The 12912-nt window shown below is 47.6% G+C and overlaps 1 protein-coding gene across 1 annotated transcript in view; it reads left to right on the top strand.

Annotated features, from left to right (window-relative positions):
• LOC119382310 (general transcription factor 3C polypeptide 2) overlaps positions 1-12912 on the top strand; it is a 370071-nt gene that overhangs the window by 213892 nt on the left and 143267 nt on the right. The window contains exon 12 of the mRNA XM_037650013.2: positions 6208-6295. Within this exon, the coding sequence (XP_037505941.1) occupies positions 6208-6295 (88 nt within the window). The remainder of the gene's footprint in view (positions 1-6207; positions 6296-12912) is intronic.

Raw genomic sequence — 12912 nt, 5'->3', positions numbered from 1 at the left:
GCCACCCACCGACAAAAAGGCCATAAGCCGATTTCTCGGCTTGGGCACCTATTACAGACGCTTCATCAAAGAATTTTCATGAATCGCCGAGCCATTAACTCACATTACAAAGACCGATGTAGAATTCAAGTGGGAAATGGTGCAAGTCGAAGCATTTCAACAACCGAAACGACGCCTGCAGATGCCTGCTTTACTTGTGCATGTCGGCGAACACGCCGATATGGAAATCCACACCGACGTGAACAGTGTAGGGTTCAGCGCCGTCCTTGTGCAGAAGACTGACAGACTAGAAAGGGTTATCAGTTATGCTAGCCGGTCGCTATCTAAGGAAGAAGCCAACTATTCCACAACAGAAAAGGAGTGCCTTGCTATCATTTTCTGGGCTACATCAAAGTTTCACCCCTACCTTTACGGCAGGCCCTTCAAAGTTGTGAACAATCACCAAGCTATGTGTTGGCTAGCTAACTTGAAGGACCCTGCAGGTCAACTCGCACGGTGGAGTCTGCGACTTCTAATAATAATAATAATAATAATAATAATAATAATAATAATAATAATAATAATAATAATAATAATAATAATAATAATAATACTTGCTGGGGTTTAATGCCCTAAAACCACAATATGATTATGAGGGGTGCCTTAGTGGAGGGATGCCGTAGTGGAGGGCTATGGAAATTTCGCCCACTTAGGGTTCTTTAAAGGGACACTAAAGGCAAATATTAAGTCGACGTTGATTGTTGAAATAGTGGCCCAGAAACATCGTAGTGCTACTTTTTTGCCAAGGAAGAGCTCATTTTGAAATAAAATCATGTTTTAGTGGTCCGCATCGCGTTAGTGCACTTCAAATCACCCGCCTGAAAGCAGTCTTTCTCATTTCACTGTTGCCGTGCCCAACGTTGCCCGCCTTTACTCCGCGGCGGCGTGCACTGGCGGTCACAATTCGGGCATCCGGCAACATCACATGCATGCGGCATTTTGTTGAACTTTCAGTCAGAGCGGCTTTCACGAGCGCGCAAAACACACGCGGCAGTATGCGATACCGAAAATACCACTGAGACGTGACCGCGTGAGCGAAGCTGGACGCCGGGTGAAGCGCGGTTCAGTGAAAATGGAGCCTTGAATCACGCGCGCCGTTCCCCATGGCAACGCCAAAGAGGTTCTTTTTTCCATGAATAAAACAGAAACGAAGAAGCAGCATTTTATTACGTCTCTTGATGCATGGAAGGTTCTTTTTTTATTGCAGCTAGTTCATTACGAGTGATTAATTTTAGTCGGACTATCTCACGTCATCGGAATCATTTCCAAAATGTCCCGCTCGTGGCACTCATCGTGTGATATATTTAGCTTAATTTCTCGGTAAGTAGGACACTGCTATTGATAATATTTCCGTTTTAGACGTTGTCATACATTGAGCTTTCACTCTGACATAAATTGTTATTTGCCTTTAGTGTCCCTTTAATGTGCATTTAAACCCAAGTACACGAGCCTTAATCATTTTTGCTTTCGTCGAAAATGCGGCTGCACGGCCGGGATATGATCCTCCGACTTTCGGGTAAGCAGTCAAGCACCATAACCACTAGACCATCATGGCGGGTTGGAGTCTGAGACTTGGAAGAATTCGACATATCATCGTTTGCAAGTGTGAACGAAAGCACTTTGACGCTGACTGCCTGTCTCGCGCCCCCGTCAACTCGCCACCGCAGGACATCCGGGACGATGACAGCGTCATGGGAACCATAAGTGCTTGTAGAGGTCACCACAGTTCAGCCCTTTTGTTAGGCTGCCACCGGAGCGTGGTGCCCCCTGTAACTTGTGTGTGTCTATATATGTTTGGGCCTAATAAAGAGCGGATACACTTTCGTCCGAGCAAGCAGCCTGTTTGTGTCGATCTCTGCGTGCCCGCACCCCTGCGGCACTAACCACGCGACAGTGCCGACGACTTCGCTAACGTCAGCGGGCCAACTTGAAATTCGGAGGCCTTGTGTAATGCCTTGAGGGCAAGACCGCCGTTGTTCTGAAGGTTTAAGCAAGGACTGACGATTTTTCTTGCAAAACGGCATTCTCGTAAAGAAGAACTTCTCGCCACTTTAAGCACGCTACCTTTTCGTTATACCTTCATCATTATGTCCAGAAATTCTGGAAGCATAACATGACGACGTGATGGCTAGACATTTTGGATTTTTCACCACGGTCGCAAGGATACAAGTACTCCTGGCCTCGCCTTACTGCTGACGTCACCCATTGCCGAGATTGTCAGCAACGCTAGACACCGCCGACTAGGCCACCCGGACTTCTGCAGCCCATCAAAACACCTCGCTGACCATTCCAACAAATCGGAATGGACCTACTGGTGCCGTTCACAAGATTTACTTCCGGAAATAAACGGATCGTGATAGCTACCGACTACCTCAACCGCTACGCCAAAACAAGGGCCCTGCCTAAAGGCAGTGCCGCTGAGGTAACGAAGTCCTTCGTTGAGAACATCGTTCTGCATCATGGCACCCCAGAGGTCCTCATCACCTGCTGACCTAACTCAGGCGATCTTGTGATACAACCAGACAAGCCACCGCCTACCACCTACAGACCAATGGCCTCACCGGGCATCTGAAGAAGACAATTGCCGACATGCTGGCCATGTACATCGATGTTGAACACAAGACGTGGGATGACCATCATACAACACGGCTGTGCAGGAAACGATGCAGATGACGCCAAGTTGTTCTACGGAAGGAGCCCAGCAACGAATCTTGGCGCTTTGCTACCCAATATGTCACCGACAAAGCAAACCTCGACGTCGCTGTCTACCTTCAGCACGCCGAAAAAGCCAGACAACTCGCCCATCTGCGCATCAAGAACCAGCAAAAGACCGACAGCCGTCGTTACAATCTTCGATGACGCCATGTAGAATACCAGCCCAGCAACCGTGTTTGGGTCTGGATGCCGATACACCGACATCAACGCAGTAAAAAACTTCCTCGGCGGTACTTTGGGCTGTACAAGGTGTTCCGATGTCTCTTTGCTCTGGACTACGAGGTTATCTCAAAAGCACGGCTAGTTGGGCTAGTTGGTATTGGTTTATATCGGATGGCTCAGTGGCGCCACGCACGACCTGAAGTTATCCATGTCATACGCCTTAAACCGTTCTGTGAGAGTTGGCGAACCGAGGACTCTGCTTTCTGGTTTCCTTATTATTGTTCTCTCTTTGTGTATGGACATTTTTTTTTTGTTTCCATGTCCTGTCTTGAGCATCAGGACGATGCTTTTTCAGAGGAGGGTAGTGCCGTGCACGCTTCTTTCTCTGTTATCATGTAACTGACCCATTACACTTGTAACCTCTGCCTCGCGCGCGCCACGTCTGGATATCGAACATTCCCGATAAGCCTGAGTGCACAACGCGAGTAGTAGAGTTTATTCTTGAACTAACATGGCCACCAACAGTAAGGCTGAAACTTATGCTATCGCGTTGAACTCTTAAAGGCAAAGCTTAAGTGTCCCCCATTTTTTTCTGATGCCCGCCAATTCGATGACAGTGCTGATTCACGACTTAAATGGCTTGAGGTCACCTTGCTGATGTGCTTGGAGGTATTAAAGAGAAGATCTGGACATGCCTGGGAAGTCCTCACAGCCAGAACATATCAAGCGATTCTATTAACCATAGAATAACAGAGAGCTGAGCTAGTTGGTAAGTATTCATTCTAAAAAGAATCTTCATTCTTTTTAGAATATATTAACCAGCTACTGTGGCGTGCATCAGATATCTGTTGACAGAAGAGAAGGTCTTTTTTGTGCTGACACGAAAATTCAATAGGGATCCCATTGAATCCCTCTTTGGAAGTTTGCGAATGTCATCTGAGTGCAACGATGTGTTGGACGTTCGGGCAGCACTGTCAGGCCTCAAAAAGCTGTTGAAGACTGGCGTTGCTATGTTGAATGCAGCCTCCAATATTGCCCACAAAGAATGCAGTTGCACTGTTGGGACGACTGGATGGTAGACTTTCCTCTGCACAATGAGCTTTTGATCCAATTCCTCCCCTGACGTCGACTGGGCAAGCAGTGCCACAGCTCTCGAGAGCAAGATTGGTGCTACAGAGACTTAATACTGTGATTTTGCCACAGCACCTGCTATCGCTTCAGGTTTCGGCTGCCACCTATGTGGGGGGGGGGGGGGGCTACATTGGCTACACTGCGCTCGTTTTCGTCAGTTCTTTCTTGGCGTCTCGTCCTGCTGCGCAGTTTTTTCTGAAGATGTTCCCGTACCAACTTGCCCAACTTTCAACCCTTGTTGCATTGCAAGGGTTGTAAGCGAGCATATGGATTGCGAAAACTGTATTACGTTGTGCACGAAGCCGGTGAGCAACCACCTGATCCTTGAATTCACCGTGAGCCAAGACCGAGGTGGGCTCTTCTACCCGTGGCATCAACTTCTCTTCTTTCAAAACATTGTAACTGTGCCCTGCAGGAGGATCACACCTTGCAGAAGCCTCTGAAGATTTTACGCTGTCCCAGCTCTTCGTTGTTCAAAGTAGCTTAAGTGTAAGAGCAATGACAGCACTGAGCACAGGCTAAAGCTCATGAACCTTATACTGGTTTGTTTCCTGAGGCCGCTTCTCTGCAACTATGCATTCAGTGTTACCGACAAGCACGACTCAGCTAAACATTCCGCAAAGAAGCCCCTTTCGCGAAGGTATCTGAAACTGTGAGAGCAGCATACACTTGAATGACATGCGGAAGTTTGCATCCGCAATGGACACTTTGATTTTCCGCTGTAGAAATGGTGCAATCAATGTAAGTCATGACTCGCAGCACATTGACCTTGAAAACAAAAGCTCACAGGGCCCGTTATGTATTTGCCAAAGGCGACCCGAAGGCGAAAGCCATCTCCTTCTTTTTCTTCAGTCGATTTATTGTTCCTCCCATGCCTCCCTCCAAAAGCTTTCCGGACCTAACGTGGCTTTGCACTGCCTCCGTGATTGGAGGGCCGATCACGGAGGCAGTGCAAAGCGGCGTCATGCGATGACGTCAAGTGACGCCATGATGATGTCACAAATGTTGCCATCTGTGACATCAAGGTGACGTCACCATGTGATGGTGATTTTTCGCATCACTCGCGTTGAGGCCGCCGACGCGGAATGCCGCTGATGCACATGATCAATTTTTGCGTTTCATGAGGCATCGAAGGCTTTTGCCTTAATGACCTCACCTATATTTTTGCAGTGGTATCTATGTGCATGTTTGCAAAGCCTCACATTACTAATTGACAGCACTGACTGCAGGCCGCATTTTTCACGAGTCAACACTACAACTTTAGACTTGAACAGCGTCTATTCACACACATCAGGCAGCGTTGCGAGAAGTGCGTGGCTGAAGGAGCTGTTTGTTTTTCGCACCATCATGATTAAACTGCTTTAAGCTCTGAAATGATGGAATCTCATGGCATAGTTCCTCATTTTCTGGCACCAGCTGTTGCTTCCTCTCGGGGGCAACAAATGTAATTGTCGTAAGATTTACAAAGAGAATATTAATGGGAACTAACAGACAATAACGCCAAGGAAAGTATTCGGGGTGTTATCTGTAGTGTTCAGAATATAAATGTGAAGAAACTAAAGTGGACGAAAAGATAACTTGCCGCCGGCAGGGATCGAACCTGCGACCTTCGAATGCGTAACGCGTCCGATGCTGTACCACTGAGCTACGGCGGCGGTCATCCTCCCGTCCACTTTATGGGGTATATATGTGCATTTAAACCTAGGAGTGTTAGTCAGCGCCGATCGCAGCCATGGCGGCGAGTGTGGAACACTCTTTTTCTGCCTTTTGGTGTCACGTAACACGTGATCTTTTTACGTGCTGGCAGATGACCAATAATCCCTCGCATACTACCCGAAGGCATAAAGTCTGCCAGAACGAGACCCTCGCTATAAGTGAAAAAAGGAGAGACTCTTAAGGGCTCGTTTTTTCTTTGTTAGACACAATATTAATGAGAACTAACAGACAATAACGCCAAGGAAAGTATAGGGGGTGTTATCTGTAGTGTTTAGAATATAAATGTGAAGAAAGAAAAGTGGACAAAAAGATAACTTACCGCCGGCAGGGAGTTCTGCCGGCGGCAAGTTATCGACCTTTGTGGGGGTTCTGGAATGGCTAGTGTTTTGTATGGGGTCCCCTACTATTTCAGTGCCTTGAAATAAGCTGAAGCACCTCTTGCAGTGGTGGGCCTGCACATTCTCTGTTCCGGGAGAATGGCTACTATGGATACACGCCCAAGACACTGGTGCCCCACTATGCCACGGTCTGGGTGAGTCTCTCCATTCTTTTGTGTGGTTGGAATTCCAGTGATTCCACTCCTGCGCCAACTGCGCCAAAGTGCGCCAAATTGTATTTACTGCGCCATTCTGATAATATCGACGAAATTTGCGCCAAACTGCGCCAAAGTCTCGGGTTTGGGGGCGTCTATGACCGGCAATCGCACCGCCGGCGCGTCAGAACATGTGCAGCTCGATCTTGGGGCTGCCAATAAAGTCGCAATCATGGACCAAGAATTATTCCGCTGAATAAATAGCGCTAGCGCGTGCGTTCCGAGTAAGCCACGATGCCATGCACGGTGCCGACGCAGCTTCTGTTCTGCAAGTCGGCTCGACAGCAAAACGCGCTCTCCGCAGAGGCTCGTGACGTCTAGGCCTATCGGTAGCGAGAAAGTGCGACGGCGATTCATGGACGGACGTCGTCTGTTCCAGAAACGCTGCTGATAGCTCGTTTCAAGCGTCGCACGGCACGTAAGGAAAGCAATGTTCAGTAATAACTACATGAGTGCCGCTAAAATGTCTGTCACTTCTGTTTCCGAACATCGCGGAATGAAATCTGTGATCGCTCGCAGGAGATATGGGACAATATCGAATTTTCCTTGCTTCGCGTTTATGGAAGAGCACGCGAACGGTGGAAACGCGTTGACACTTTTCCTCAGATATACTTTATCCATGGATCTTCATCCAGAACAGCTTTTTCGTAATTCCTTCCGCCAGCACGTCCGAGTTTGTAATCACTCTGCGGTAAATACCCCCTAAAAGGCCCTGCCCTTTCGAGCTCATGTGCTAGGGTTCCAATTCGAATGTTTTGCTTGCTTTTTTAAAAATGTCATCTCATTAGTAAAATCATATCTCCTGGTCGGAACAGCCGCAAATGCGCAGCTGTCAGTAGCGGGCCCGTCGCTGACGGCCCACAGTGAAGCGGCTACGCCATATTACACGTCCGCCCCTCGCTTTCGGGGGTCAATAGCTAACGGTTAAAAAAACTCAGTTTCGCTTAAGAGCGAAGCAATGAATGCGATACCAAAAAATTCTGCTGTGAAACGAAGTAAGACTAGCAGCTAACTCTTTTGGATCCGATCTCGCGTAACTCAACAAAACGCTGGTTTAAGGGACTATGGCCCCTCCAGGAACCGAAGCGTTTTCTTGCTCCGAGTTCTCTAAACGCGAAGTAAGCGTTGAGAGCACAGCGAGTTTACGAGCTGTCTCCTGATGCCTCGAGATAGCGCGCGCGCAAGCTACTGCGCCCTTCGAAAGATGCGCACCCCCCTTCCGCTCCCCTGGCGTCCCTTCATGCTCCTTACGACAGACGGGCGGGGCGTTTCCTCTCTGTTTGATGAGCAATCGACGGCAGGCCCGCACGCGGGAAGATGTTATCTCATGCGCTGTCCGTGCGGCGGAGACAGACGGCCGGCTAGTTTAATCTCCGCTTCAGCCGCGTTCGTCGCCAGCGCTCGCGAGCTTTTACCCGCGGCTAGAATAAGCGTGGTGATGTTATTAATTTGGACTTTATACGGAAAATTACGGCAACGGCGACGGCAAAAATCCGCCGAGAGTGTCCATATAATTGCTATCGCAAGGGTCAATGTACGGGGCAGATTTTGCGCCCCCCCCCCCCTGCCCCCCCTGTGCGCACGCCTATTCTCCTGAGATGATTTTTTCCATGAGATTTGCAATGAATCGAAATATTTCTAGCCTTCATAAGAGCCCCGTAATAATACTCAGGTGCTTGAATGTTAATGCAATATGCTTCTGTATTGCACTCCAGGATGTAAAATTCGTTGCTCCAAAGTGCTCCCAGATGCAAAATTATCTGCTCCAAAGTGCTCCAAGATGAAAATTTTGCTGCTCCAAAGTGCTCCAAAACGGAAATTTTGCTGCTCCAAAAATTGCTCCAAATCAGAAGTCCTCGGTAGCATCACTGGAATTCGTTAAAATGAACACTGCCAGATGTATCAAACTGGGATTTATTGAATCACTGGCTATGTCAAACGGTTGAGAAATCCCTTTGAACATCTCTTGCATGGGGCACACGTATATTGAATGCTGCACCATGCAGAGCTCTTTCTGCAAATGCATTTCTCCTAAAAAAAAACTTTCAGCTGCATTACGGGTGAGAAACAGCGCTAAAAAGACGGGACAAGAAAGGACACGAGACGACGGCGCTGACTAACAACCAAATGTGCTTTATTCCTTCAGTCAGCATAAATATACTTCACCACTAACGTAATGAAAAAACAGAAAACTCAGCCTGCGCAGAGGCAGTAAGGCGATCAACGAGACAAGAATTCTATCTCCTTCGGAAGGAGGGAAATCGAGGGGAAGCTTACACATGCCTCGCCGCTATTGTAGATGTGATAAGCTTCTGAAATTCTTGTCAGAATTCTTGTCTCGTTGATCGCCTTACTGCCTCTGCGCAGGCTGAGTTTTCTGTTTTTTCATTACGTTAGTGGTGAAGTATATTTATGCTGACTGAAGGAATAAAGCACATTTGGTTGTTAGTCAGCGCCGTCGTCTCGTGTCCTTTCTTGTCCCGTCTTTTTAGCGCTGTTTCTCACCCGTAATCATGAACCAACCAGCCCAAATGCGTACCCTTCTATTTTTCAGCTGCATTCAAACAACTTCTGATCCTTTTCTTTTTTGTGCACAGGTGGCGATAAGGCGGTTGCGTTGTGTTGCTTTGGTTAGTTGAGCGGCGCTTGTGTTGAGCACACCTGCTTGTTTGCTGCAATACTCTTTAGATTGCAACGCATAGCCACACTTTAGATTGCAACGCATAGCCACAGCATTTTTCAGAGGCCGACAGCTGAGAGAATTAAAGTGAGGTGAATGTGAAATGGTATCGGCAGCCTCTTCGCAATGTTCGCATACCCTTTCTTGGTTGTCCACGCACGATGGCCTGCAGGCCTCAAAAGATTGGCCTTTGAGGTCTGCAACTTAGCGATGTATTTCCAGTTAACAAATGCAAATTTCGGAAGCTATGCTTTTTCTCGCTAGCTGCACCAAAGCAGCGGCTGCCTGCCACAAAGACACAAGTGCCATCACCATCACTAAGATTTCTTTGTGCTTGTCTTTTGTTTGGTCTCTTGCGGCATTATGGACTTTCCCAATGGGCAACCAATAACTTTGGGACGTCTATCGGACCACTTTACTGGACATTACGTACATCCGGCGGATGCACGACAAATACCGTGGGACGTTCAACGGGACGTCCGCAGGACTATATGGCGCAAAGGAATTGAACATCCCGAGTTAATCCCACCGGGCGTCAAAACCGGATATTCGGACGTGCTTGGACGTATGCAAATTCAGTAAAAATCTTACCCGACAGTTATGTTTTTTCTTGTTCGTTTTCTCCTTGATGTGGGTTGAAGTCCCGTCAAGGAGATGATCGACGTCGATGAAGCAGGAGGCAGGTTGGAGGTAATGAAAACTTGAAGGTATATTGCGGCGAAATATTTACAGTCATATGTGCATCTTGCCGAAGCACACTGATGATAACATAGACATCAACAGCATCTTACTCTTCTACTTAACTTCTCTTAAGTTAGAGCCTAGAACACTGTTACTACATACGAAGAACCGAGTCTCACTGTTCGACCACCGAGTGGTTACGGCCCAGACGAAAGTTGCATCGTACGGAGTCTTACTGATCGATCAGTTTAGTGATTACAGCCTAGACTGAAGGGAAACGAATTCCGTCCAGTCTTAAGTACCTTGCGGTAACAAAGAAAAGGGGAGGTGGCCACTGGTGGTCCGCCTCGACATTCCCTTATCCAATCCGTTTATCCTCAGATTAAGCTACTCCCTACTGGGCTGTCCTTAATCTCGACAGCAGTGTCTTTACAGCGCAGACAGCTAGGCGTTTTGGCACTCTTTCCCATCATGGCTCTCCCTCTCCTTCCCACGCTCTCAGGGATTCTCACGGTCGAAATACATCTGTATTTTAGCCCTGGTGCATTCACGCCATTTTCCCATACACATCGAGTTGAACTCGCGGGGCCAGTCGTTAAACCGTTCCGGGAAAGAAAAGGCGTCTGCGTGACCCTGCCTCCCACGCATTCGACCTTGCATTGTTGCAAAAGCACATCTTGGTCCGTGTTGGGGTCACGCATACTGTCGCCTCGAGCGACGGCTTAGAGCGGGGGATGTCCTCCTCATTTTCCCACACATTCAGGCCGCCGACCTCTGAGAACGGTCGCCTGACCGCAACCCATGCTGGCCATCGCTGCTCAAAGGAAGCCATTTGCTTTCTCTTGATAATTGCACAGCCGAAGACCGGGCAGGGGGAGAGCCGAGAAAGAAGCTTTGTACGACGTACCGTGCCGCGCCATCCTGTCTGCAGGATCGACTTATGAGCGGCAAACATAACACCGACGTCCAGAAAACGTCCGTGGAATGACCCATATGCTGGATACAGTGAGGCTTTTGGTCATTATCACGTGCAGAGCTGGACTTTCTGTGTATTTTTGGCACCTTCAGGATATCATATCCTGAAGGTGCCCAAAAATCCACAGAATTAAGTACAGCTCTGGACGTGATAATGACCAAAAGCCTCACTATATCCAGCGGGGCACCAATGGGCTCATTCTAAATACAGCTCAAAAATCAAGACGCAGACAATAAAAGTAAGGACACAAACAAGCGCTTCTTTGTGTCCTTACTTTTCTTCTACACACCACTTATATCCAATTTCCATGTAGAATTCACATCGGTTTACTACTGAACAAATAATAAATCTGGACATGCAGAGGATGAACACGTACTTCATAAATGACGTTTAGTGTATGGCGCACAAATAATCATGCTTATCAGAAACAATAAATTATCCAATGATCTTGTAAAAGCGGCTTTATTAATGAATAAAGCGCACCGAATGTGGCACAAAGTACGACAGAAGGTGACCGCACAAGGTGAAGCTGATTGACGCAGCAGCAACATAAATTCAAGTTCTGCATGAATGCACTCCAGGTCCCGTCAAAGAAACTGCGCTGGCTTTCACACAAGCTGGCGTGGTCTCGGGCCTCATGTCTTGTACAAACAGCGGTGAAGAAAAGCTGCATACAAGAAGAAGCAAGTAAGCTAGGTATAATTTACAACAAATAATTGAGCATCAAGTCATTCTAAAGACAGATTTCCAATTACAGATGTGCACAAATGCTGTCATGTATTTATTAACGACAATCATAACTACTCACAAAGCGAGGCACCTGTTGTAGAATCGTTGCACTATTTGTCAGCGACAGGCCGGCATGGTTGTAAGCAAGCAAGCAAGCAAGCAAGCAAGCAAGCAAGCAAGCAAACACTCGCTCGCACGCATACACCCACCCACACACGAGCTGTAACCCGCAGAAGAACAAGATGACCGACCTGGAATAGGGCGAGTAAGTCTGGCTTACGATTCGCAACGGCGCGTCCTCCGTATATAGTTTCGCGTTCGACCAAGATTCAACCACCAGCAAAGAACTGTCAAAAGTTCTAGCAGTAATGACGAAAAGTCAGGCACACTTAATTTCACTTTACCGAAAGAAGTAGGTTATCCGAATAGCTGCTTGCTAGCTGCAACGAAGGTGGCGAGCAGATCAGGCCATTGTTGTAACGGACCGTCGGCGAAAACACACAGTAGAGCTTGTTTCACGAATCACTGATGGAAAATATGCGGCAAATGGCATGAGCACAGTTACTTCATGCCAGATAACAGCCAGTGAACCGTACAGAAAAGCTGGCACGCTACACAAAATGCGAAACGATGACAGCCGAGCTGCTGCCAACGCAAAACGACGCGACGACGCCAACGGCGTCTCCGCAGTCGCCGGTGCACAGCACGATCGCGAAGGACACGTTTCAACATGAGTGCCGCCGAAGCTAATTGCACGGTGCGCCGCATGGTGCGCCGGGTGCGCTGCGTGCGTGCCTGCGTTTTGCCGGTTTTACTACTGTTGTCAGTCGCTGCTGTGCGAGCGTGCTGTTAGAGGCATCGTTGTGAAACAAATTATTTTGGGGGTATGGTTGTCTGCGTCATTTGTTTGAGTAAAACCGACGGTAACCGCTCTTTTGACATGCCGTTTTTGTATATTGGCCCTTCTCGAGAAAACATTCGAAGAATCATTGAGATAGTCGTTGTGCACTCGTACTTTCAGACAAAATGTCTGAAAAATGTCTCGAACTAGGCGTTATGAACTTCTTTGACAAAATATACTCTGGGTATGCCGTAGCTGTTGAAAATGCTAATAAAGAGTATGCAAGCACATTTGAGGGGCGAATTAATGCTATATTTAAAAAATGCATATATTTTTGGTCTTCTCGTAAACTAAGACGTTTTTAGAGGTTTTGTGTTTCGTGGGAAGAAACTGCAGTCACGTTTACGTATGTGCGTCACCCATTCACCTTTCTCCTAAGCACGTAAATAATCGCGAGAAATGCCACGAATGCAATGCATACATGCTCGCACAACTATCCATGAATTATTTCCTCAATCACATATTTTCCGAAAGATAAAAATTAGCGGCGGTTTCCATATGTGGCAAAATCAGTTTCACGCATTGTCAGATGAACTAGCGTGTAGCGGTTTGCATCCAAACAGCTTTGAAATGTCCGCACGGCCATCTCC

The sequence above is a fragment of the Rhipicephalus sanguineus genome, chromosome 2 (genome assembly GCF_013339695.2).
Source record: "Rhipicephalus sanguineus isolate Rsan-2018 chromosome 2, BIME_Rsan_1.4, whole genome shotgun sequence".
Taxonomy (NCBI): Eukaryota; Metazoa; Arthropoda; class Arachnida; order Ixodida; family Ixodidae; genus Rhipicephalus; species Rhipicephalus sanguineus.
The sequence above is the reverse complement of the archived record's forward strand: the minus strand, read 5'-3'. Positions and strand labels throughout refer to the sequence as shown.